This window comes from Oratosquilla oratoria, chromosome 1, assembly GCF_046742065.1.
Source record: "Oratosquilla oratoria isolate Oo_2021 chromosome 1, ASM4674206v1, whole genome shotgun sequence".
Lineage (NCBI taxonomy): Eukaryota > Metazoa > Arthropoda > Malacostraca > Stomatopoda > Squillidae > Oratosquilla > Oratosquilla oratoria.
The window spans coordinates 135,216,088-135,243,746 of NC_134777.1; the positions used below are offsets into that span (position 1 = coordinate 135,216,088).

General features: G+C 37.7%; 1 protein-coding gene across 6 annotated transcripts in view; it reads left to right on the forward strand.

Moving 5' to 3' along the window:
* The window catches only part of LOC143027304 (putative G-protein coupled receptor CG31760), a 552,124-nt gene extending 524,757 nt beyond the window's left edge, over positions 1-27,367 (forward strand). For all 6 annotated transcript variants that reach the window (XM_076188576.1, XM_076188582.1, XM_076188586.1 and 3 more), the window contains 2 exons: positions 4,358-4,501; positions 26,308-27,367. In XM_076188576.1, coding sequence (XP_076044691.1) covers positions 4,358-4,501; positions 26,308-26,670 — 507 coding nt within the window. In that variant the 3' untranslated portion in view covers positions 26,671-27,367. The remainder of the gene's footprint in view (positions 1-4,357; positions 4,502-26,307) is intronic.
* The last annotated feature ends 292 nt before the right edge of the window (positions 27,368-27,659 follow it).

Sequence of the window (27,659 nt, forward strand, 5' to 3'; positions counted from 1 at the left end):
GAGATAATAATGGAAAAGACAGCAGTGAGAGGAAGATGGCCAGATTATTTTAGAGAGTTGCTAAATGTGAAGGAGGATAGGGAGGGAGAGGTAATTGCAGTGGGTAGTGCTAAGAAAATGACAGTGATGAGTGAGGAAAATGGAGGAGAAATAAGTAAAGATGAGGTGAAAGCAGTTATTAAAATGATGAGAGTAGGTAAGGCACCCGGGTTGGATGGGCGTCATGTAGAATGTCTAAAAATGGAGGTACAGTAATGGTGGATTGGCTGGTGAAGTTGTTTGGTGTTTGTGTAAAGAGGGTATAGTGCCGGAGGACTGGAGGAGTGCCTGTATAGTTCCACTTTACATGGGAAAATAGGAAAAGTTTGAGTGTAGTAGTTTCAGATGGATCAGTTTGTTAAGTGAAGTTGAAAAACCTTATAAGAAGGGTTTTCATTGAGAAGATTTGGAGAGGAACAGAGGGAGTACTTGGTGAGGAACAGTATGGTTTTAGGATAGGTAGGGATTGCACAGATTAGATTTTTGTGTTAAGGTAGATATGTGAGAAATCTTTGGGAAAAGGTAAGGATGTTTTTTGGGGCCTTTAGGGGTTTGGAAAAGACTTATGATAAAGTAGAAAGGAAGGCACTGTGAGAGGTATTGTAAGTACATGGGATAGGAGGAGAACTTTTAGGAGCAGCCAAAAAATTTTACAAGAGTAGTAGAGCCTGTGTTAGAATTAGAAATGGAGAGAGTGAGTGGTTTGAGGTAAAGGTGGAACTTCGCCAGGGATATGTTACGGTGTGGTGCGAGAGGTAAATGCAAAGGTAATGAGCTGGGTATTGGAGGTGGTTATAGAAAATGGAGAAAAAAGCCAGTTAATTGTTGTTTGCTGATGACACTGTGCTTGTGGCAGCTTAGAGGAGGGATTAAGGAATTTAGTGATAGAGTTTGGGAAGATGTGCGAAACAAGGAAGTTGAAGATAAATGTGTGTAAAAGTAAGGTGATGAGATGTACAAGGGGAGAATGTGGCAGCAGACTGGAAGTGAGCATTAAGAGAGAGAGACTGGAGGAAGTGGAAATTTTTAGATATTTGAGTGCAAATGTGGTGGGAAAGGGAGGAGTGGAGGTGGAGGTAGAATGTAGATTGAGAGAAGCAAGTAAATACCTTGGGGGTTAAAAGTGTAATGATAAATAGACATTTGGGAACATAAGAGAGGAAGATAGGAGAAGTTTGAGTGAATTTGGGATGAAATGCCTGTAAAGTATGGCAGGAGTTACTAGGCTGGATAGCGTGAGAAATGAGGAGGTGAGGAGGAGAACAGGGGTGGGAAGGGAGTTGGGAGATAAGGTTGATGAAAGAGTATTGGAATGGTTTGATGGCTTAGAATTAAAGTGCATTGTGGTTGATAGAATTATATATATATATATATATATATATATATATATATACATATATATATATATATGTATGTATGTATATATATCATACAACCCATGACCGTCGCATTGTGGTTGATAGAATTATATATATATATATATATATATATATATATGTATATATATATATATATATACATATATATATATATATATATATATATATATATATATATATATATATATATATATATATATGTACAGTATATAGAGGGAGGCAAGTCAAAAGGCAAGTACCCACTCTCATCCATTTCACTCCCATCCACCACCCTTTCCTCTCTCTCATTTTAACTCTTCATGGATGATGGGTCATCCCTGTATCCTGCCCACTGCCCTGGGTTAGAAGTAATGCAGCAAGACACAGTACATCAACAGCGAGGTGGCTTCATTTAATCAGTGAAACCTCCCTTTCTGTCCCCTCATCAAGAAAAAGAGAAGACATGGAGAAATCCCTTCAGGCTGCGTCAAAATAACATTCGTACATAATCATTCCCTACCTCTTCATCCCCTCCCTTCCTTGCATCACAGTACCATCTATACACAGCCTCTCTCCATTTATTCCCATCTCCTGTTTCCTCCCTTCCTTGCTCAACAGACATTTCCTTTCATTCCATCCATCTATCTCTTCCTCAGTCGTCCTTTGAAGTTCACTTCCCCCTCCTCTGTCTTCCACACCTCGTACACCAATCTTTCTTCACTCATACATACATACATACATACATACATACATACATACATATATACATACATACATACATATATACATACATACATATACCAAAGGCTCTTTTCCCCCTTACACGAGAGGTAGCCAAAAGACAAAGGCATAGAAACCTCAACAGACATTCCCTTCTTTCCCAGTGCCCCTTTTACCCCATCCATCCATCTCATCCTAGGTCGCCTCCTCATATTCACTCCTTCCACCTCTGTCTTCTATCCCTCTTTTACTAATCTTTCCTCATTCATCATTTCCATGTGGCCAAACCATCCTAATACTCTTTCATCAATCCTATCTCCTAACTCCCTTTCCACCCCTGTTCTTCTCCTCACCTCCTCATTTCTCACTCTATCTAGCCTAGTAACCCCTATCATATTTTCTCAGACATTTCATCTCAAGCACATTCAAACTCCTCTCTTCCTCTCTTATGTTCCATGTTTCTGCCACGTCAAGTGTTGTCGGCACAATCACTCCTTCATACCATCTCCTCTTAGCATTCGTTCCCATATGTCTATTTCTCATTACACTTTTTAATCATCCAAGGCATTTACTCGCTTCTCTCAATCTACATACTACCTCCACCCCCACTCCTTTCTTTCCCGCTACATTCGCACCCAAGTATCTAAAAGTATCCACTTCCTCCAGTCTTTCTCCCTTAATACTTACATCCAGTCTGCTACCACTCTCTCCCCTGTACATCTCATCACCTTACATTTAACCACATTTATCTTCAACCTCCTTCTTTCGCACACCTTCCCAAACTCTGTCACTAACTTCCTCAATCCCTCCCCTGATCCTGCTACAAGCGCAACGTTATCAACAAACAACAACTGGATTATCTCCCACTTTTCTCCATTTTCTTTAACCGTCTCCAATACCTAACCAACTACCCTTGCATTCACTTCTCGCACCACACCATTCATGTATAGATTGAACAACCAGGGCCACACAACACATCCCTGACAAAGTCCCACCTTTACCTCAAACCACTCACTCTCTCCATTTCTAATGCTAATACAAGCTCTATTCCACTCATAAAAACTCTTGACTGCTATTAACAGCTTTCGTCCTATCCCATATATCTGCAATACCTCCCACAGTGCTTTCCTGTCTATCCTGTCGTAAGCCTTTTACAGATCCATAAAAGCCCAAAAAACATCCTTACTTTTTCCTATAGCTTTCTCACATATCTGTCTTACCACAAAGATCTGATCTACACAACCCCTACCTGTCCTAAACCCACAATGTTCCTCACCAAGTACTCCCTCTGTTCCTCTCCTAATTCTCTCAATCAAGACCCTCCCATAAGCCTTCCCAACTACACTTAACAAGGTAGTCCTTCTGAAACTACTACACTCACATTTGTCCCCCTTTCCCTTGTAAAGGGGAACTATCCAGGCACTCCTCCAGTCCTCCGGCACTCTACACTCTTTTAAACAAACATTAAATAACCTCACCAGCCAGTCTACCATAACTATACCTCCTTTTTCAGACATTCTGCATGGCATCCATCCAGACCAGGTGCCTTACCTACTCTCATCATCTTAACAGCTGCCTTCACTTAATTTTTCCTAATTTCTCCTCCATTTTCCTCAGTCATCATGGTCATTTTCTTAGCGCTTCCCACTGCAACTACCTTTCCCTCCCTATCCTCCTTCACATTAAGCAACTCCCTAAAATAATCTGGCCATCTTCCTCTCACTGCTTTCTCTTCCATGATCATCTCTCCATCTGCACCTTTCTCTATTTGATTTGCCTCCTCTTCCTCATTTAATTTCTTTCCAAAACAATAATACATAAAGACATAAATACATACATTAAAACATAAATACATACATACATACACACACATACAGTACATAGCCATAAGTAGTAACAGGAAAGTGTTGGAACGGTGCTTTTCCTATATAGTCCTAGGTAAAGTTGTTTCTTTTCTTCACAAGTCCTCTCACTGAGTTATCTAAGACCAAAAAATCTGATCTACAGAACCCCTTCCATTATGACAACTTCATGGTTTCTTTCTTACTCCTTATTTTGTTTCTTTCAGTATAATTTAATTATATAATCTATTGCCACCCTTCTCAAATAACTAATAGCTATTGGTATGACATTTGATTGACTCACATGGGATCATTTCACAGGACATATCTTGTGCACCTCCTCCCACTTATGGCTTATGTGTGGAAACCAATTGGTCTAACCAGGCTCTTTCCTTGCAGTTCTATCGGATACTGAATGGCACAGGTGACCAATATGACAACCGGGCTCGGGCCAAGGGAGTCACAGCAAGCTTCTCCCTCAATGGCCTCGGCGTCATGAACGACGAACCTGCTGACTTGCTTCAAGAGAATGAAGAACTCAAGGTGGGTGAGGTAGTATGTAGGGTTGATGGCTAGTAGAGATTATCAGTAGATAGAGTTATTAGAAATGTTGAAAGTAGTGGAGTGAAGGTGATGCAGGGTGATGGTATTTCACAATGGGAAATTTTGAAGGCATCAAAGAAAACAAATGACAGTTTAGCAGACTTAGGAACACAAGGAAGAGAAAACTAGTGGAGGAAAATATGAATTAAGGTTGTGTAATTTTATCAGGAAAACATGTAATTACCATTATTCAAGAAACTCCTGTCAAAATAGTACAGATGACAATGTGGTACTGTTCAGGCTGTGTTGGTATCTTATATGATAAGCTGGCCATTCTTTCTTTCCTCCATACATACACAAATATACAAAAGGGTTTTTCCCCCCGTACCCCCCTTACAAGGGAGATAGGAAAAAAAGGCATAAAATCCACTCACACCCATTCCATCCCCACATACTCCACTCCCATCCACCCCACTCCCTCCCTCCCTCTTATCTTGGCTCCTCCTGGATGATGGGTCATCCCTGCATCTCGCCCACTGCCCTGGGTCAGAAGCAGTATCGCAAAACATAGCATATCCACAGCAAGGCCGCTTCATTAAATCGGTAACCCCCTTCTCCATCCCCTCATGCAGAAATGGATAAGACAGGGAGAAATCGCTTCGAGCTGCATCAATCTATTTTTCACACATACTCCCTCACCCCAATCTCCCACACACTCCCTTCTATGCATCACAGCATCATCCATACACAACCATTCTCCATTCACCCCTATCTTCTGTCTTCTCCCGTCCTTCCTCAATAAACATTCCCCTCTTTCCCAGTGCCCCTTTTACCCCATCCATCCATCTCATCCTTGGTCGCCACCTCATGTTCACTCCTACATCTGCCTTCCACACCTCTTTTACTAATCTTTCTTCGCTCATTCTTTCTAAGTGTCTAAACCATCCCAATACTATTTCATCAACCCTATCTCCTAACTCCCTTTCCATCCCCGTTCTCCTCCTCACCTCCTCATTTTTCACTCTATCTAGACTTGTAACCCATATCATTCTTCTCATGCACCTTATCTCAAACACATTCAAACTCCTCCTCTCTTATGTTCCATGTTTCTGCCACGTACAGTGCTGTCGGCACAATCACTCCTTCATATGTTCTCTTAACATTCATTCCCAAATGTCTATTTCTCATTACACTTTTTAATCCTCCAAGGCATTTACATCCTTCTCTCAATCTACATTCTACCTCCACGTCCACTCCTCCCTTTCCAATCGCATTCGCACCCATGTATCTAAAACTTCCTCCAGTCTCTCTCCCTTAATATTCACTTCCAGACTGCTGCCTCTTTCTTCCCTTGTACATCTTATCACCTTAAATTTACCCACATTTATCTTCAACTTCCTTTATTCACACACCTTCCCAAACTCTGTCACTAACTTTCTCAATCCCTCCTCTTCCGTCTATATTAAAAAATATCCCACTGGATACACTACATCACTTAAATAATAAATAAGGAATGGATGTTGTGCATCATCCTTTGCACCATGTCATTGGGCGACGTACAGAGGTCTTTGTCATGGGCTAATTATTACGCAGATGTAATGGAGCAAACCACTCATTGGATAAACAACACTGACGAGCAGAAGGCCAAAGTCCAAATGAAATCAGAGCATTTGCTTTGTACAGACTTCAGCTATTAGCCACTATCTACATACTATCCTGTAGATACTAATATAACACACTTGAGTGTCTAAAGGTATCACTTAGAAAGATTTAACTCAGGAGGGTTGTATTAAATTTGTTATGAAACTTTCATCTTGCCCCTCTTCTATGTAGTATGTTTAGCTTCCTCTTAATTTCTCATTATGAATGTGTTTCATGTAATTTAATAAATGTGATTTGCCTTGTTGATTTCATATTGTATTTCCATTACTCCAGATTACTCATTTTTAGCCCTCTTATATGTGGGTATACATTTATTTGTCATTTCTGTATATCTTCTCTTTGTTTAAGAGGGTTCCAGTTTATGTGTTTAAAAATAATTATGGGAAAATTACCTCCGTTCCCCAATGGTAGATTCCCTTTGTTAAATGATGATCTCATTCATACCTTTCAAGATCAGATCCAGTACAGCTAATCTTTCTCCTCTCTTGGATTATCTACATGCTGGGGGATAATATTCCCAGTAGTAAAACCATTACTATAAAAAAATTTCTCTTTTTTCATTCTAAATTTCCCGTCCTCTTTTCCACAGTTGAAATCAAGTAGTAGAATATATTATTAATTTCTATTGTAGTCTGCTTTTAGGAAATTATCACTATCATTTATGGTGTTTCTGACCATAGTTTTGAATCCAACTGTTTCCCATGCTTTTATGAAGACAAGATACAGTATATACTGTGCTCATTGCAAATTCCTCTTTGGCTAAACTGAGTTCAATGAATATTGATTCTTCAATTGCTGTCTGAGTGAATCAACTTACCATCGCATCTACAGTGCACTTATTGCTACCAACCATCCTTCTCTGTTGCTTTTTCTAATTTGAGTCTAGCACCTCCAACTAGTTCATGTTTATGCCACCACCCAGGCAACGCAGCACCACAACCTAGGCACAGCCTCTTTAATTGTGAACGCAATCATACACGCTGTTCTTCAATAGTACCCTGGAAGTGATTTTATCTTGATAATAGTGGTAGTGCTTGTAAGCATCAGGCCATCTCGATGGAAATGAAGGTTGTCATAAGAAAATTGGAGGGTGGCGCAAATATTATCAATGTGGTGCGTGCACATTGGAGGAAGAGGAGGTGGAGATGGGGAGGCTTTTGCAGTTCAAGGCACTACATGGAAGAATTGGTCTAAGAATGATTGGATATTTTTCCTTTCTTTTTTGTGTTATTTATTTATGCATGCTTAATATGTATAATATCATATGCATAAATAATATAATGTTGCAAGCCAAAAATATCAACTTACATACAATTTAAGGTATGAACAGCCTTCTGCCATGTATCTTGTTTATAAATTGGGTAGTCTCTGTACACACACACACACACACACACACACACACACACACACTTTCGTCGGATGGACGGCGAGAATTGGAATTCCGAAGAAAAAGGAAAATCTACGTGGATCTCAACGTCAAGGAAGTACCTTATTGTATTTATAGGGAAGGGGAAAGCTCGTGGTGTAGTGGGAAAGTGATAAAAAAGGAGAAGGGGAGGGATTATTGAGGGAAATGGAAGGAAATGAGGAAGAGGGGGACATGGTCCAGGAGGCCAGGCGTCTTGTAAACAAAACACGGACCGATGATGACGATGATTTCGGTGATGACGGGATCAACAAAAATGTCAAGATTAGAAATAGAGCAGCACAGTGGAAGGTGATGATGATAGTTTGCAGGGATTTAAAGAGGGTGGGTGGGATACCAACCTCCCCCGATTAGCAAGACTAGAGGAAAAACTTGATAAAATGACCGAGCATTGGGAAAATAGGTTCGGTAACGTAGCCAAGATTGCACAGAGAGTTGAAAGATTGGAAGAACTAGAGAAGGCGAACAAAAACACAACTTTAGAAATAGAAGAATTAAAAAGACAGTTAAAAGAAGATAAAGAAGAGAATGAGGAATTAAAGAGGAATAATAAAGACAATAAAGAGGCCATAGCAAAGGAAGCAAAGGCCTGGAAAAAATCCAAGAAAACAGTAAAGTTGCATTTACTGATATAATTAAGCAACAAATGAAAGAACAAACTGAAGACTCAGTTATTAAAGTGATGAGACAGAAGGAGAATATAGTAAGAGACTTAGCAGATAAAAAGAAATATATAATTATATTAGGAATAGAAGAGAAATTTAACCAAAATAGAACCACAAGAATTAAAGAGGGAAAAGAAAAAGTAAACAGTTTACTAGAATTAGTTCAGGAAGATGAACCTGAAATCATGAAACAAATTGAAGAGATGTTTAGACTCGGAAAATATAGTACAGATAAGACCAGACCAATTAAGATTAAATTCAGGTCACAAACAACAGCAGAGAATATCTTAGCAAAAACAGGGAAGCTAGCAAAGAGTGAACAATATAAAAAGGTATGGATAAAAAGAGAAATTAATAAAGAGGAAAGATAGGAAGAAAAGATGAAAAGGCAAGAAGCTAAAGAAAAAAACGAGAACAGAACGGAGTCAGAAAAAGAAGAATTCTATTGGAGAGTAGTCAATATGAAAGTGAGGAAATGGACCATAACAGACAGAAACAAAAAAGAAACAGAGAATACAATGGAAATAACAGAAAGTTAAGGGTGTCCTACACAAATATAGATGGATTAATAACAGGACTGAATGAACTGAACGAGTATCTGAAGGAAAAAGATCCGGACATAATGGGAATGGTTGAGACAAAATTAAAAGGTCCACTACCACCCAACAGCATAGGACACAATGCATATAATTATTGGATTAGAAACAGAAAGATAAAACAAGGGGGTGGAGTTATGTTTCTGACTAAGAAGGATATAAACGTGAAGAGTGTCACATATGGAAAGAATAGAGTAGAGATGATTATGATAGAAGTAGAAGACAGAGATAAGAAGAGCAGAAAGTTTGTAATAAACTACGTGCCCCCAAAAACAGCCTCGAGGGAAGAGAGTGAACATAAAAGTATGTTAGAAGACACGAGAATAACATTAACAAGATAATGGAAGATGGAGGAAGAATAGTTATGATGGGCGACTTTAATTGCAAAGAAATCTGCTGGGAAGAGATGACAGTAAAGGGTGTGAGAAGACTCATGGGGAAATGTTCTACTTGAGATGATTATTGACCACACAATGACACAATGGATTCAAGAGAACACTAGGTACAGAAATGAAGAAGAACCATCGAGACTAGACCTAATAATCACATCAGAACCTGAAATAGTGGAAAAGATAGAATACCAGGCACCAATAAGTAAAAGTGACCACATATTGATAGAACTAGACCTAAATGAAGAAAAATACATGAAAAGAAATGAACAATATAGAAAAGGAAGATTGATGTATGAAAAAAAAATTGATAAAATAAGAGAATTCTTTCAAAATGAAAACTGGGAAAGAATACACAAAGAAGATACAGGAGTAGAAGAGAAATGGAATATTTTGACAAAAATTGATAAAAAAAAAAAAAGGAGTGGAAAAGTATGTCCCAAGACAAAAACAAGAAAAAGAATATGTAAAGTGCTGGTACAACAAAAGTTGTAAGGAGTTAAAAGACAAAAGAGATAAAGCTTGGACCAAATGGAAGAAAGACAAAAGACCTGAAAAATGGAAAATATATACTAGTTATAGAAATGAATATGTACAAGCGTGCAGAGAGGAAAAAAGAAAATATGAAAAAGATGTCATAGATAAAGGTAAAGATCAACCAAAACTATTTTACAGATTTGTAAACAACAAACTGAAAAACAAACAAGAATTAGAGAAATTACGACAAGGAGGAGTTGAATACACAGAGGAAATAGAAATGGCAGAAATTATGAACAAGGATTTTAAATCGGTGTTTACAAGGGAGAACATACAACCTGGAGAGATCGAATGGAAAGAGAAAGTCCCCCCTATGAAAGAAATATAAGTAACAAAGAACGAAATAATGAAACACTTGAGTAATCTTGATGTCAGAAAATCGCATGGACCAGATGAAATAGCAAACTGGATTTTGAAAGAATCCAAGAATGAACTGGCAGACAAAATACAACAGTTCCTTGAAAGAAGGAAAAGTTCCAAAAGATTGGAAAAGAGCAAATATAGTACCTATATATAAAGGAGGAAATAAAGAGGACCCTACAAACTATAGACCAGTCTCTCTAACAAGTACAATAGCAAAAATCTGTGAAAGAATTATCAAAAATAGATGGGTAAAGTATTTAAAAAAAAAAAAACAATGTACTAAATCCAAGGCAGTTTGGATTCAGACAAAGACGATCATGCGTCACCAATTTAATATGTTTCTATTCAAGGCTAATAGATATAATACAAGAAAGAGATGGATGGCCTGATTGTGCATTTCTAGACCTAAAAAAAGCCTTTGACAAAGTACCACATAAGAAGTTACTTAAGAAATTAGAAACTGAAGGAGGAATACAGGGCAAACTGATTAAATGGATGGAAAACTTTTTGTAAGAAAGAAAAATGGGAGTAGTGATAAGAGACAAACACTCTAACTGGGATGAAGTAATAAGCAGTGTTCCCCAAAGAACAGTTTTGGCCCCAATAATGTTTGCTATATATATTAATGATATGGATAAAGAAATTGAAAGTTACATGAGCTTCTTTGCAGATGACGCAAAACTGTTAAAAAAGGTGAACACGGAAGAAGATTGTGACTCATTACAGAGTGATCTAGATAAAGTACAGGAATGGAGTAGGAAGTGGGAGATGGAGTTCAATACCAAAAAGTGTAGTGTAATGGAATTTGGAAAAAACAAAAACAGAATAGAAGGATCATATAAATTGAGAGAAGGAATAAAAAAGTAGAAAATGAGAAGGACCTGGGAGTCATTATTATGAATAATATGTCACCTGAGAAACATATAAACAAGATTTTGGAGAAACTTATAATTTAATAAGAACAATCAAAGTGGCATTTACATACCTGGATGAAGAAATGGTGAAGAAAATTCTAATCACTTTGATAAGACCAAGATTGGAATATGCAGCAACGATGTGGTCACCAAGTACAAAAAAATGTATTAAAAAACTTGAAAGAATACAAAGAGCATTTACAAAATTGGCACCAACACTCTCAAAACTATCATATGAAGAGAGACTAGCAAAACTTGAACTACAGACACTAGAGCAAAGAAGAGAGAGAGGAGATTTGATAGCTATTTACAGAATCATGAAAGGCATAGAAATTATTGATAGAGAGGATCTAATAAAATGGAATGAAAGAAATACAAGAGGACACAGAAAGAAAATCAAGAAAGACAGCTATAGAACAGATCTGAAAAAGAATAGCTTTCCTCACAGAGTAATAGACAGTTGGAACAAGTTAGATGAGAAAGTGGTGTGTGCAAAAACAATACATGAATTTAAAAATAGTTTAGATAAAATGAGATATAAAGACGGGACACCACGAGCATAGCTCCCCTTCCTGTAAAATACAACTAGGTAAATACACACACACACACATGCACACACACACGCTCATCGAAGCAACACCGCTCGTCGTCGCTGTCGTCGCGCGACCAAGAAGAAGAGGATTTACGACGAAAAAGGAAAACCTGGTTTGTACTGTAGGGGTGGGGAGTGAACGTGAGTGCCCGAAATGGTATCTATGCAGTGCTAGTTAATTGTGTTAACTCGAAATTAGCAAAAATGAATGAAAACGACTCGAAAGCCAGTTGCGAATCAGAGCCATCTGGCGGCAATCCACTGAACCGCGATGTAAACAATCAACAAAACACGTGTTATGACAATGATTTCTTAGGGTTTGGTAAGTACGAAAGAAAGAACTTAAGTAGATTATTAGAGATAGAGAGAGAGATGAGCAAAAATAGGACTCGGTGGGAAAATGAAATCATGGACTTAAGAAAAGAGGTCATTGGTTTAATTGATTGTTTATCTAAGACTAACCATGAAATTTCTGACCTGAGAAAAGCTAACTTGGATCTTACAAACGAAATTAAAGAAATGAAAAGAGACATAAATGAACTGAAGAATGATAATGAAAAGAAGAAAACTAATGATAATAACAATAGCGAAAATCTAAAGCAGGAAGTGAACAACAAATTACAAGAATTGACACAAAAGATCGAAGAAAACTTAGGTGGGGACAGTATCCAGGAAATTAAGAAGTGGAAAGAAAATATTGAAAATAAAGAAATTGCTTTCAAAGAAATAGTCAAGCAGCAAATGCAAGATAATGCAAAAGACACAATCATTCAAGTGATTAACGAAAAAGCAAATTGGGTCAGGGACACAGTAGATAGGAAGAAATGTATTGTGGTTTATGGGCTTAAAGAAAAACAAGGACTGGCGAGGTACATGAGAGAAAAAGAAGAAAAAGAGACAGCAGTAGAAATCCTTAATGAAATTCAGGGGGGAGACAGTGATTCAGGCACAGACTTAGAAGAGACTTACAGAATTGGTCGCTATACTAAGGATAGGAATCGACCTCTAAAGATAAAACTAAGGTCACAAGTGGTAGTAGAAGACATATTTGAAAAAGTAGGTAACTTGGCAAAGAGTGAAAAATACAATAAGATATGGATAAAAATAGAAATGAGTACTGAGGAATTAGAAAAAGAAAGGGCACTAAGAGAAGAAGCAAAGGAAAAAAACTTGAAAAGATCGGAGACAGAATGCAAAGAATTCCAGTGGAGAGTAATAGACTTGAGATTAAGACAATGGCGCTTCAAAACGAACAAAACAAGGGAAGAAGAAACCAGGGAGAAGGAAGAAAATTAAAAGTGGCCTATACCAACATTGACGGACTAATTTCGGGACTGAACGAACTCAATGATTATCTGTTAGAAGCAAAACCAGACATAATGGGAATTGTAGAGACTAAACTAAGAGGTGAAATACCATCCACTGTTATCGGACAAGGTTTATACAACTACTGGATAAAAAACAGGGACAAGAAACAGGGAGGGGGAATCATGTTCTTGGCCAAGAAAGACCTAAAGGTGACAAAAATTGCAGAGGGCAAAGGTAATGCTGAATTGATCATGATAAAAGTCGAAGGCAAGAATATGAAAAGTAGAAAGTTTGTGGTTACTTATGTGCCTCCAAAAACAAGCGCTTGGAAAGAAATCGAACATACAAAAATGCTAGATGACACAAGAAAATCACTCAATGAGATACTAATGGGTAAGGGTAATCTGGTAGTTATGGGGGACTTCAATTGCAAAGAAATTTGTTGGGACAGCATGACAGTGCAAGGAGGAGATGACTCGTGGGGCAATGTACTGCTAGATATGACCATGGAGTACACAATGACCCAATGGGTCCGTGAAAACACAAGGTACAGAAATAATGAAGAGCCATCGAAACTAGATCTAATATTTACAACAGAGCCTGAAATAGTGCATAAAGTCCAGTATGAGACACCAATTGGAAAGAGTGACCATGTACTCATTGAAACTATACTAAAGGAAGAAATAGACATAGAGAGGAACGAAAAGCATAGGAAAGGAAGACTGAGGTACAACAAAACAGACTTTACAAAACTAAAGACATTCTTCCGGAATGCAAACTGGGAAATATTTTACAGGGAAGAAACAGCAGTGGAAGAGAAATGGAATATATTGATGGAAAACTACAATGAAGGGGTAAACAGGCATGTACCAAGACAAAAGCGAGAGAGAGAGTACATTAAATGTTGGTTCAACAAAAGATGCAGTGAGGCAAAAGACAGAAGGGACAAAGCTTGGAAAAAGTGGAGAAAAGACAAAAAACAAAGCAAATGGCAAATTTATGTTAACTATAGAAATGAGTATGTTAATGTGAGAAGAGAGGAGAAAAGGAACCATGAGAAAGATATTATAGACAAATGCAAAGAGCAACCCAAACTATTCTATCGGTATGTGAATGGTAAACTTAAAAACAAACAGGAATTGGTGAAACTATGCCAAGGAAACATAGAATACACAGAAGATTCAGAGATGGCCGAAGTCATGAACAATCACTTTAAATCTGTTTTCACCAGAGAGAAAATACCAAATTGTGACATAGACAAAAACAAGAAATCTCCCCTCATGAATGAGTTTACAGCATCACTAAAGGAAATATCAGAACATTTATCAAGGCTGGATGTCAGAAAATCACATGGCCCGGACGGTATTGCAAATTGGATTCTAAAGGAGTGCAAAGAAGAACTAACAGACAAAATACACATCTTAATAAACAGCTCACTCAAAGAAGGAAAGATACCCGAGGACTGGAAAAACGCTAACATTGTACCAATACACAAAGGAGGAAACAAAGAAGAACCCACCAACTATAGGCCAGTATCACTAACAAGCACCATAGCCAAAATTTGTGAGAAAATAATCAAGAATAGATGGGTAACATCTGGAAGACAATGACATATTAAACCCAAGACAATTCGGATTCAGACAAGGAAGATCATGCTCCACAAACTTAATATGCTTTTACTCAAGACTAATAGACATAGTGCAAGAAAGAAATGGATGGGCTGATTGTGCATTCCTAGACTTGCAAAAAGCCTTTGACAAAGTACCACACAGAAAACTACTAAAAAAAACTGGAACACATAGGAGGAATACAGGGAAACCTACTAAAATGGATAGAGGACTTTCTGACTGGTAGAAAGATGAGAGTAGTGCTCAGAGAAAAATATTCAGACTGGAAAGAGGTGATCAGTGGAGTACCGCAAGGATCTGTGCTGGCACCAATAATGTTTGCTATCTATATGAATGACATGGATGAGGACGTGAACTGCTACATGAGCTTCTTTGCCGATGACGCCAAACTGCTAAGGAAAATAGAAACTGATGAGGACTGTGAAGCACTGCAAGCAGACCTAAATAGGGTATGGAACTGGAGTCAGAAATGGGAAGTGGACTTTAATACTAAGAAGTGTAGCATAATGGAGTTTGGAAAAAGCAAAAACAGAATATCAGGAAAATATACAATTGGAACCAAAGAAGTAAAGAAAGCAGGATCCGAAAAAGATTTGGAAGTAATTATCACGAACGACTTGTCCTATGATATACAGATTAACAAAATTGTCGGGGAGACTTACAACTTGCTAAGATCAATAAAAGTGGCGTTTACATACTTGGACGAAGACATGATGAAAAAAATATTGGTTACATTGATAAGGCCTAGATTAGAGTATGCAGCGACATTGTGGTCCCCCAGTACCAAAAAGAATATAAAGAAAATAGAAAGAATCCAAAGAGCAGCTACAAAAATGGCACCTGCACTTGCAAACCTATCATACGAAGAGAGATTGGCTAAACTGGAGTTACCGACACTGGAGCAAAGAAGAGAGAGAGGTGACCTATTGACCATCTACAGAATCATGAAAGGCACAGAGGTACTCGATAGTGAGAACTTACTTAACTGGGACAAAAGAAACACAAGAGGACATGGAAAGAAAATAAAAAAAACATAGCTATAGAAGAGAACTGAAGAAAAACAGTTTTCCTCATAGAGTTTTGGACACTTGGAACAAACTGGACAATGGAATAGTATGCGCAAAAACCATTCATGAGTTTAAAAACAAACTAGACACTGCAAGATACAAAGGCGGGACATCACGAGCATAGCTCCCCTTCCCGCAAAATACAACTAGGTAAATACAACTAGGTAAATACACAGACAGAATAACAGGATCATATAAATTGGGAGAAGAAAGTATTAAAAAAGTTGAAAATGAGAAGGACCTGGGAGTCATTGTTATGAATAATATGTCACCTGAGAAACAAACAAATAAGATTTTTGGTGAAACTTATAATTTAATATGAACAATCAAAGTGGCATTTACATACATGGATGAAGAAATGGTGAAGAAAATACTAATTACTTTGATAAGACCAAGATTGGAATATGCAGCAACAATGTGGTCACCAAATACAAAAAAATGTATAAAAAAAACTTGAAAGAATACAAAGAGCAATTACAAAATTGGCACCAACACTCTCAAAACTATCATATGAAGAGAGACTAGCAAAACTTGAGCTACAGACACTAGAGCAAAGAAGAGAGAGAGGAGATTTGATAGCTAATTACAGAATCATGAAAGGCATAGAAATTATTGATAGAGAGGATATAATAAAATGGGATGATAGAAATACAAGAGGACACAGAAAGAAAATCAAGAAAGACAGCTATAGAAGAGATCTGAAAAAGAACAGCTTTCCTCACAGAGTAATAAACAGTTGGAACAAGTTAGATGAGAAAGTGGTGTGTGCAAAAACAATACATGAATTTAAAAATAGTTTATATAATATGAGATATGAAGACGGGACACCACAAGCATAGCTCCCCTTCCCGTAGAATACAAATAGGTAAATACAACTAGGTAAATACACACACACACAGCTATATGAGCTTCTTTGCAGATGATGCAAAACTATTGAAAAAAGTGAACACGGAAGAAGATTGTGAATCACTACAGAGAGATCTAAATAAAGTACAGGAATGGAATAGGAAGTGGGAGATGGAGTTCAATACAAAGAAGTGTAGTATAATGGAATTTGGAAAAAGTAAAAACAGAATAACAGGATCATATAAACTGGGAGAAGAAGGAATAAAAAAAGTAGAAAATGAAAAAGACCTGGAAGTCATTGTTATGAATAATATGTCACCTGAGAAACATATAAATAAGATTTTTGGAGAAACCTATAATTTAATAAGAACAATCAAAGTTGCATTTACATACCTTGATGAAGAAATGGTGAAGAAAATTCTAATCACCCTGATAAGACCAAGATTGGAATATGCAGCAACGATATGGTCACCATGTACAAAAAAATGTATAACAAAACTTGAAAGAATACAAAGAGCAATTACAAAATTGGCACCTACACTCTCAAAACTATCATATGAAGAGAGACTAGCAAAACTTGAACTACAGACACTAGAGCAAAGAAGAGAGAGAGGAGATTTGATAGCTATTTACAGAATCATGAAAGGCATAGAAATTACTGATAGAGAGAATCTGATAAATTGGGATGACAGAAATACAAGAGGACATGGAAAGAAAATAAAAAAAGACAGCTATAGAAGAGACCTGAAAAAGAACAGCTTTCCTCACAGAGTAATAGACAGTTGGAACAAGTTAAATGAGAAAGTGGTGTGTGCAAAAACAATACATGAATTTAAAAATAGTTTAGATAAAATGAGATATGAAAACGGGACACCATGAGCACAGCTCCCCTTCCCGTAAAATACAACTAGGTAAATACAACTAGGTAAATACACACAAAATTTGAACTACAGACACTAGAGCAAAGAAGAGAGGAGATTTGATAGCTATTTACAGAATCATGAAAGGCATAGAAATTACTGAGAGAGAGAATCTGATAAAATGGGATGATAGAAATACAAGAGGACACAGAAAGAAAATAAAAAAAGACAGCTATAGAAGAGATCTGAAAAAGAATAGCTTTCCTCACAGATGAGAAAGTGGTGTGTGCAAAAACAATACATGAATTTGAAAATAGTTTAGATAAAATGAGATATGAAGACGGGACACCACGAGCATAGCTCCCCTTCCTGTAAAATACAACTAGGTAAATACAACTAGGTAAATACACACACACACACACATACACACACTTCAACGAACGGACGGCTTAGAGGACGTTCTGAAGAAAAGTGAAGTTTCGTGGATCCCAAAGCAAAGGAAGTGCCTATTGTATTTACAGGGGGGGGGAAATTGCTCGTGGGGTAGTGGGAAAGTAGGGAAGGAAGAGAAAGGGAGGGATTGCTGAGGGAAATGGAAGGAAATGGGGAAGGAGAAGACTTGGCCCAGGCAGACAAACGAAATGTAAACACCAAAAAACGGCCCCCCGACCAACTGAGTGACGACGTAATGTCTAATAATGATGTAAAGATTAGAAGTATAGATAAGAGCAATACAGTAGAAAGTGATGAGAATATTTTCCAGGGATTTAAAGAGGGTTGGGGGGGACACAAGCCCCCCCCCCCCCGACTGACAAGACTAGAAGAGAAGTTCGATAAGATGATCGAGGACTGGGAGCGTAGGTTCGGTCATGTTAACAACATTGTACAGAGGGTTGAAAAATTGGAAGAACTAAAGAAGGAGAACAAAAACTTAACTAAGGAAATAGAAGACCTAAAAAGACAGTTAAAAGAAGTAAAAAAGGAGAATGAAGAGTTAAAGATGTATAATAAAAAAACCAGAGAGGGATGGAAGACAATGCAAGAAAACAGTAAAGTTGCATTTACTGACATAATCAAACAGCAAATGAGAGAACAAACTGAAGACTCAGTTATTAAAGTGATGAGACAGAAGGAGAATATAGTAAGAGACTTAGCTGATAAAAAGAAATGTATAATTATATTAGGAATGGAAGAGAAACATAACCCAGATAGAACCTCAAGAACCAATAAGGAAAATGAAAAAGTAAGCAGTTTACTAAAATTAGTTCAGGAAGATGAACCAGAAATTATGAAGGAAATTGAGGAAACATTCAGGCTCGGAAAGTATAGTACAGATAAGACCAGACCAATTAAGATTAAATTCAGGTCACAAACGACGGCAGAGAATATCTTATCCAAAACAGGGAAACTAGCAACAAGTGAACAATATAAAAAGGTATGGATAAAAAGGGAAATGAATAAAGAGGAAAGAGAGGAAGAAAAACAGAAAAGACTTGAATCTAAGAAAAAAACGAGAGCAGAACGGAGTCAGAAAAAAAGAGATTCTATTGGAGAGTAGTGAATATGAAACTAAGGCGGTTCGACATACAAGAGAAAAACAAAAGGGAAACAGAGAACACAATGGAAGTGACAGAAAACTAAGAGTGTCTTACACAAATATAGATGGATTAATAACAGAATTGAATGAGCAGAATGATTATTTGAAAGAAAAAGAACCAGACATAATGGGAATTGTAGAAACAAAATTAAAAGGCCCACTACCACCCAACAGTGTAGGACATGATGCATATAATTATTGGATTAAAAACAGAGAGACAAAACAAGGGGGTGGAGTTATGTTCCTTACTAAGAAGGATATAAACGTGAGGGGTGTCATATATGGAAAGAATACAGTAGAGATGATTATGATAGAAGTGGAAGACAGAGATAAGAAGAGCAGAAAATTTGTGATAAATTATGTGCCTCCGAAAACAGCCTCATGGGAGGAGAGTGAACATAAAAGTATGTTAGAGGACACAAAGATAACATTAAATAAAATAATGGAAGATGGAGGAAGAATAGTTATAATGGGCGACTTTAATTGCAAAGAAATCTGCTGGGAAGAGATGACAGTAAAGGGTGGAGACGGCTCATGGGGAAACGCTCTACTTGAGATGATTACTGACCATACAATGACACAATGGATACAGGAGAACACTAGGTATAGAAAGGAAGAAGAACCGTCGAGACTAGACTTAATAATTACATCTGAACCTAGAATAGTGGACAAGATTGAATATAAAACACCAATAAGTAAAAGTGACCACATATTGATTGAACTGGAACTTAATGAAGAAAAATATATGAAAAGAAATGAACAATATAGAAAAGGAAGAATGATGTATGAAAAAACAAACTTTGATAAAATAAGAGAATTTTTTAAAAAAGAAAACTGGGAAGAAATATACAAAGAAGAAACAACAGTGGAAGAGAAATGGAATATTTTGACAAAAATTTACAAAAAAGGAGTGGAAAAGTATGTCCCAAGACAAAAACAAGAAAAAGAATATGTAAAATGCTGGTACAACAAAAGCTGTAGGGAGTTAAAAGACAAAAGAGACAAAGCCTGGACCAGATGGAAAAAAGACAGAAGACCTGAAAAATGGAAAATATATACCTGTTATAGAAATGAATATGTACGAACGTACAGAGAGGAAAAGAGAAAATATGAAAAAGATGTCATAGAAAAGTGTAATGATCAACCAAAACTATTCTACAGATTTGTAAACAATAAACTGAAAAACAAACATGACTTGGAGAAAGTAAGACAAGGGGGAGTTGAACACACTGAGGAAATAGAAATGGCGGAAATTATGAACAAACATTTTAAATCAGTGTTTACAAGGGAGAACATACAACCTGAAGAGGTTGAATGGAAAGAGAAGTAACAAAGAATGAAATATTGACACACTTGAGTAATCTTGATGTCAGAAAATCACATGGACCAGATGAAATAGCAAACTGGATTCTGAAAGAATGCAGGAATGAACTGGCAGACAAAATACATAGCATAATAAACAGTTCCTTGAAAGAAGGAAAAGTTCCAGAAGATTGGAAAAAAGCAAATATAGTACCTATATATAAAGGAGGAAATAAAGAAGAACCTACAAACTATAGACCAGTCTCTCTAACAAGTACAATAGCAAAAATTTGTGAAAGAATTATCAAAAGTAGATGGGTAAAATATTTAGAAAAAAACAAAGTGTTAAATCCAAGGCAATTTGGATTCAGACAAGGACGATCATGCGTCACCAATTTAATATGTTTCTATTCAAGGCTAATAGATATAATACAAGAAAGAGATGGATGGGCGGACTGTGCATTTCTAGACCTAAAGAAAGCTTTTGACAAAGTACCACATAAGAAGTTACTTAAGAAATTAGAAACTGAAGGAGGAATACAGGGCAAACTGCTAAATTGGATGGAAGACTTTTTGCAAGAAAGAAAAATGAGAGTAGTGATAAGAGACCAGCACTCAAAATGGGATAAAGTAATAAGCGGTGTTCCGCAGGGAACAGTACTGGCCCCAATAATGTTTGTTATATATATTAATGATATGAATGAAGGAATTGAAAGTTATATGAGCTTCTTTGCAGATGATGCAAAACTACTAAAAAGAGTGAAAACAGAAGAAGATTGTGAATCACTACAGAGAGATCTATATAAAGTACAGGAATGGAGTAGGAAGTGGGAGATGGAGTTCAATACAAAAAAAAGTGTAGTATAATGGAATTTGGAAAAAGCAAAAACAGAATAACAGGATCATATAATTTGGGAGAAGAAGGAATAAAAAAAGTAGAAAATGAGAAGGACCTGGGAGTCATTGTTATGAATAATATGTCACCTGAGAAACATATAAATAAGATTTTTGGAGAAACTTATAATTTAATAAGAACAATCAAAGTTGCATTTACATATCTGGATGAAGAAATTGTGAAGAAAATCCTAATCACCCTGATAAGACCAAGATTGGAATATGCAGCAACGATATGGTCACCAAGTACAAAAAAATGTATAACAAAACTTGAAAGAATACAAAAAGCAATTACAAAATTGGCACCAATACTCTCAAAACTATCATATGAAGAGAGACTAGAAAAACAGGATCATATAAACAGGAATATGCAGCAATGATATGGTCACCAAGTACAAAAAAATGTATAAAAAAAAATTGAAAGAATACAAAGAGCAATTACAAAATTGGCACCAACACTCTCAAAACTATCATATGAAGAGAGACTAGAAAAACTTGAACTACAGACACTAGAGCAAAGAAGAGAGAGAGGAGATTTGATAGCTATTTACAGAATCCTGAAAGGCATGGAAATTACTGATAGAGAGAATCTGATAAAATGGGATGACAGAAATACAAGAGGACACGGAAAGAAAATAAAAAAAGACAGCTATAGAAGAGATCTGAAAAAGAACAGCTTTCCTCACAGAGTAATAGACAGTTGGAACAAGTTAGATGAGAAAGTGGTGTGTGCAAAAACAATACATGAATTTAAAAATAGTTTAGATAAAATGAGATATGAAGACGGGACCCCATGAGCATAGCTCCCCTTCCCGTAAAATACAACTAGGTAAATAGAACTAGGTAAATACACACACACACACACACACACACACACACACACACACACACACACACATATATATATATATATATATATATATATATATATATATATATATATATATATATATATATATATAACTCGTGTGGGGTATTGGCTGCATGGTATTGTGGTAGAGTAGCATACAGTTGATACTTTAGGGTCTATATGGGGCGTCCCTACGGACCACAGTCACACATCATTTTGTCTGTAATAGAGGAAGACTCTGTTCATAGAGAAATGATGACACTTTTATACTACGACTGTCCCTCCGTTATGCTCTACCTCAACCCCTTGTTACTATTCTGTACCATTTCTCTGAATATTCATTTCCTTTTTTCGTCTACCCTGTGGTGGGGGAAGAGAATATTACTACCAAGTCTTTCCACTTGAGTCGTAAGAGGCGACAAAAAACAGGAGGGGGGATGGGATTAGGAGTCTGCTATCTGTAGCCCCAAATGGGGACATTCCTAAAAAAAAAAAAGTAAAGGTCATAAGAGGGTCTGGGTGTTTTCCAAACAGTACCCTAAGGTTTGGGTCTTTTAATGTGCGTGGATGTGGTACAGATGAGAGTAAAAGGGAAGATATAGGCAGTATGTTGCGAGAAGAAAGATGGATGTGCTGGTTTTGAGTGAAACTGAAATGAAAGGGAAGGGCGAGTGTGAGTTTGGGAGTGTAGATGTGAGGTACACAGGAGTGAAGAGGGTACGAGGGAGAGAAGGAGTGGCTATACTATTAAGTGAAGAGATAAGTAAGCGTGTAGTGGAGTGGAAGGAGGTTTCATCAAGGTTGATGTGGATGAAGGTGAAACTGGGAAGAGAAATGTTGGTTTTTCTAAGTGCGTACGGGCCTGGTAGTGAGAAGAGCGTAGAGGAAGGGGAGTCTTTTTGGGTATATATAAATGACTGCATAGAGGGATTAGAAACAATGTCAATGTAGTTTTATTGGGAGACATTAATGTTACGGTAGGAAACGACCCAATAGACGGAATGATTGGGAAGTATGGAGTTCCAGGTAAAAATAGTACTGAAGAATTGATGGTGGTGTGTCTTGAAAGAGAGTTGATGATAGTAAATACAGTGTTTAGGAAGAAATTCAAGCATAAGTACACATGGGAGAGGGTGGTGGATGGAAGGGTTGTAGATAGAGCGTTAATGGACTATATAGTGGTGTCCAGGAGTATGGTAGGAAAAGTTAAGGATGTACATGTTCTAAGGGGAGAGAGTGGGGGAATATCAGATCACTTGCTGGTGGAAAGTAAATTGAGAGTGGAGAATAGGTGGAGAAAGAGGAAAAGGGCAGAAGGTAGGGAGGTACTTAGAGTGAACTGCTTAAATGAAAAAGAAAAGGAGAAGGAGTATAAGAAGCTAAGAGAGGAGTGGGAGGGAGTGAAGGATAGAGTAGAACTAGGAGTGGAGGAGGAATAGGGATGGTTCAAGGAGGGAGTCAGAAGGTGTCCAAAGATGGTGTGTGGAATATGGAGGGCGGGAGGAAATAGAAGGAAGGGTAGTGAGTGGTGGGATGAGGAAGCAAAGAAGGGTGTAGAAGAGAAGAAGCAGGCTTTCATAGATTGGCTATAAATTAGGACGAGGGAATCGTATGAGAGGTACAAAGTAAAGAGAAAGGAAGTTAGGCATAAGATAAAGGAAGCAAAGAGGAGAGCAGATGTGAAATGGGGTAAGAGTATGACAGAAAATTTTGAAAGTAATAAAAAGATGTTTTGGGAAGAAATTGAAAGAGGAAGAGGAGGCGAATCAAGTAGAGAAGAAAAGGTAAAAGATGCAGATGGAGAGATGATAATGGAAGAGAAGGCAGTGATAGTAAGGTGGGCAGAGTGTTTTAGGGAGTTGCTAAATGGGAAGGAGGATAGGGAGGGAAAGGTAGTTGCAGTGAGAAGCGCTAAGAAAATGAGAGTGATGAGTTAGGAAAATGAAGGAGAAATAGGAAATGATGAAGTGAAAGCAGCTGTTAAGATGATGAGAGTAGGTAAGGCACCTGGGTTGGATGGATGCTATGCAGAATGTCTGAGGAAAGGAGGTACAGTTATGGTGGACTGGCTGGTGAGATTATATAATGTTTGTTTAAGAGAGGGTAGAGTGCTGGAGGACTAGAGGAGTGCCTGTATAGTTCCGCTTTACAAGGAAAAGGGGGACAAGTGTGAGTGTAGTAGTTTCAGAGGGATCAGCTTGTTGAGTGTAGTTGGGAAGGCTTATGGGAGGGTCTTGATTGAGAGGATTAGGAGAGGAACAGAGGGAGTAATTGGTGAGGAAGAGTGTGGTTTTAGGACAGGTAGGGGATGTGTAGATCAGATTTTTGTGGTAAGACAGATATGTGAGAAAGCTATAGGAAAAGGTAAGGATGTTTTATGGGCTTTTATGGATCTGGAAAAGGCTTACGACAGGGTAGACAGGAAGGTACTGTGGGAGGTATTGCAGATATATGGGATAGGAGGAAAGCTGTTAAGAGCAGCCAATAGTTTTTACGAGAGTAGTAGAGCTTGTGTTAGGATTAGAAATGGAGAGAGTGAATGGTTTGAGGTAAAGGTGGGACTTCGCCCTGGCTGTTCAATCTTTACATGTATGGGGTGGTGCGAGAGGTGAATGCAAGGGTAGTGGGTCAGGAATTGGGGATGGTTAAAGAAAATGGAGAAAAGTTGGAGGTGAGCCAGTTGTTGTTTGCTGAAGACACTGCATTTGTAGCAGGATCAGAGAAGGGATTGAGGAAGTTAGTGACAAAGTTTGAGAAGGTGTGTGAAAGAAGTTGAGGATAAACGTGGGCAAAAGTAAGGTGATGAGATGCACAAGGGGAGAGAGTGACAGCAAGCTGGAAGTGAGCATTAAGGGAGAGAGACTGGAGGAAGTGGATAGTTTTAGATACTTGGGTGTGAAAGTGGCAGGAAAGGGAGGAGTGGTGGTGGAGGTGGAATGTAGATTGAGAGAAGCGAGTAAATGTCTTGGTGGATTAAAAAGTGTAATGAGAAATAGACATCTGGGAATGGATGCTAAGAGGAGGTTATATGAAGGAGTGATTGTGCAACATCACTATATGGGGCAGAAACATGGAATATAAGAGAGGAAGAGAGAAGGAGTTTGAATGTGTTTGAGATGAAATGTCTGAGAAGTATGATAGGGGTTACTAGGCTGGATAGAGTGAGAAATGAGGAGGTGAGGAGGAGAACAGGGGGGGGAAGGAGTTGGGAGATAGAGTTGATGAAAGAGTATTAGGATGGTTTGGACACATGGAAAGAATGAGTGAAGAAAGAGTAGTAAAAGAGGTGTGGAAGGCAGATGTGGAAGGAGTGAATATGAGGGGGCGTCCTAGGATGAGATGGATGGGGTGAAAGGGGCATTACAAAAGAGAGGAATGTCTGTTGAGGAAGGACGGGAGAGGACAGAAGATAGGGGTGAATGGAGAAGGGTTGTGTATGGAAAATGCTGTGATGCATGAGTGGGAGTGGGTGGAGGATGGGGGATGAGGAAGTATGTATGAGAAAAAATTGACGCAGCCCGAAGGGATTTCTCCCCGTTTTCTCCTTTTCTGCATGGAGGGAAGGAGAGGGGGGTCGCCGATTTACTGAAGCGGCCTTGCTGTGGATGTGCTGTGTCTTGCGACACTGCTTCTGACCCAGGGCAGTTGACAGGATGCAGGGATGACTCGTCATCCAGGAGGTGCCAATATAAGAGGGAGGGAGGAGGGGAGTGGAATATGTAGGAAATGGAATGGGTGGGAGTGGTTTCTATGCCTTTTTCTTTATGGCTACCCCCCGTGTAAGGGGGAAAAGACTTTGGTATATGTATGTATGTATATATACATATATATATATATATATATATATATACATAGATATATATATATATATATATATATATATATGTATATATATATACATATATATGCATATATATATATATATATATATATATATGTATATATATATATATATATATATATATATTACCTCCTATTCAGCACGATACTATTCTTTACTATTCTCAAGGATAGAATCACTGGTGTCAGCAGCACTACTAAAATACGCTTCCTTTTATCTAAAATGTGTCCAAATTATAACACATAGTATATAAGTTTCTTCATGTTTATTCCAGTACTCCTTGTTGCTAATTGTTCTTACAATTTAATTTTTAGGATCTAGCCTTTTTGCAGGAATCAAATTGAGGTGAATGATTCATAGCAAGTGTTCTTTATATTATACCTATTTTTCCCTAATTTCCTCGTTCTGTGTACTGCTTGTGTTATCCTGAATAACACTGGCACTTCACTTTCTCCTTCTCTTTCTCCAGGAGGAGATCCAGAAATTGGCTGGCCAGATGGAGTTTATGAAGATTGTCCACATGGAGGCCAACAACCGTCATCTCAAGCCCAAACCCGGTGGTTACTTCTCAGATAAAAGTGCTTTCATGAATACAACCACGAGTCAGTCACCCATCAGCAAAAATGCGTCACAGATTTCTAGAATTGACGGCAACAGTGGTTTTGGAGTTGGAGGCTCTGCCGCAGCAACTGGTGGTGTTGGAAGTGATGGTGGCATGGCAGGTGGTGTAGGCGGTTTATGTGGTCCGAGCACAGCAGCTGGTTCATCCAATATTGAAATAACTTCCTCCCGACTTTCTCCTGCAGCAGAGCTCGTGTCGGAACGGGTCTGACTAATTGTTAATAGTGAAGAAATATGGTTGTAGGGGCAGTAATGTTACAGTTACAACTGTATGTACTTTTCAAGGAGAAAACAAAAACCCTAATGGTGATCTAATGGGTTCACTGATATCCTTGTAAAGCTGAAGAAAGGAGGCAAATGTAACCAGGGGCCTACAGGAAGCATTTTTAATTACTGCCTGACAACTAGCTTCATACAGTTATAATAGATAAAATTGAGTGTCGTAAGGTAAGCTAATTTAAGTGATCGCACTGGTGCAAAGAACAGTAATAGCCGTGCGGACCACACCTTTGGATAAAGTTGGAACAATAATCTTATTCATGTGACAGACTAGTCACTAGAGGAAACAATCAAATCCATGTTTTGTGTGCTGCAGTAATTGCAGAACTAGCAAGAGGATAATTTTGGCTCTAATGGCTATCTGTTTCCCACATGTGTTGAGGGACCAGTCATCATCTATGACATTAGCTTATTTGACAATAATGGAAACACCTCGAGTTGTTCATAATTCTGAAGACAGAACATTGGTATTACTAGATCATGATAAAATATTATAAGTTGATAATGTTTTCTAAAGTAATGACAACGATTGCTTATAGTAACCGATGGTATCGTTGATACTAATTGTAATATTTACTTTAAGAGAATGTAACAATGAAAATTACAAAAAGAAAAAACAATTTTGAAAAGCATATATTCATTATGCCTTTACTAAGTAGAATTTTTTACCCATTTCATTTAGAATCTTATATTCATTTAAGCCTTTGTCATACATTGTATAAATTATTTTCAGTGTATAAAACAAGCAAACACAGCAAATGTGCAACATACAGTTTCATCTGTGGTTCTGTGACACCATTCCTCCTCTTCATGTACTCGAAATGTGTGGGAGCAACATTTCATTTTAGGTTATGAGTTATGTCACATTACATCATCATGAATAGTTTCACTTCATTCAAGAAAGAAAAATATCGAGGTGCA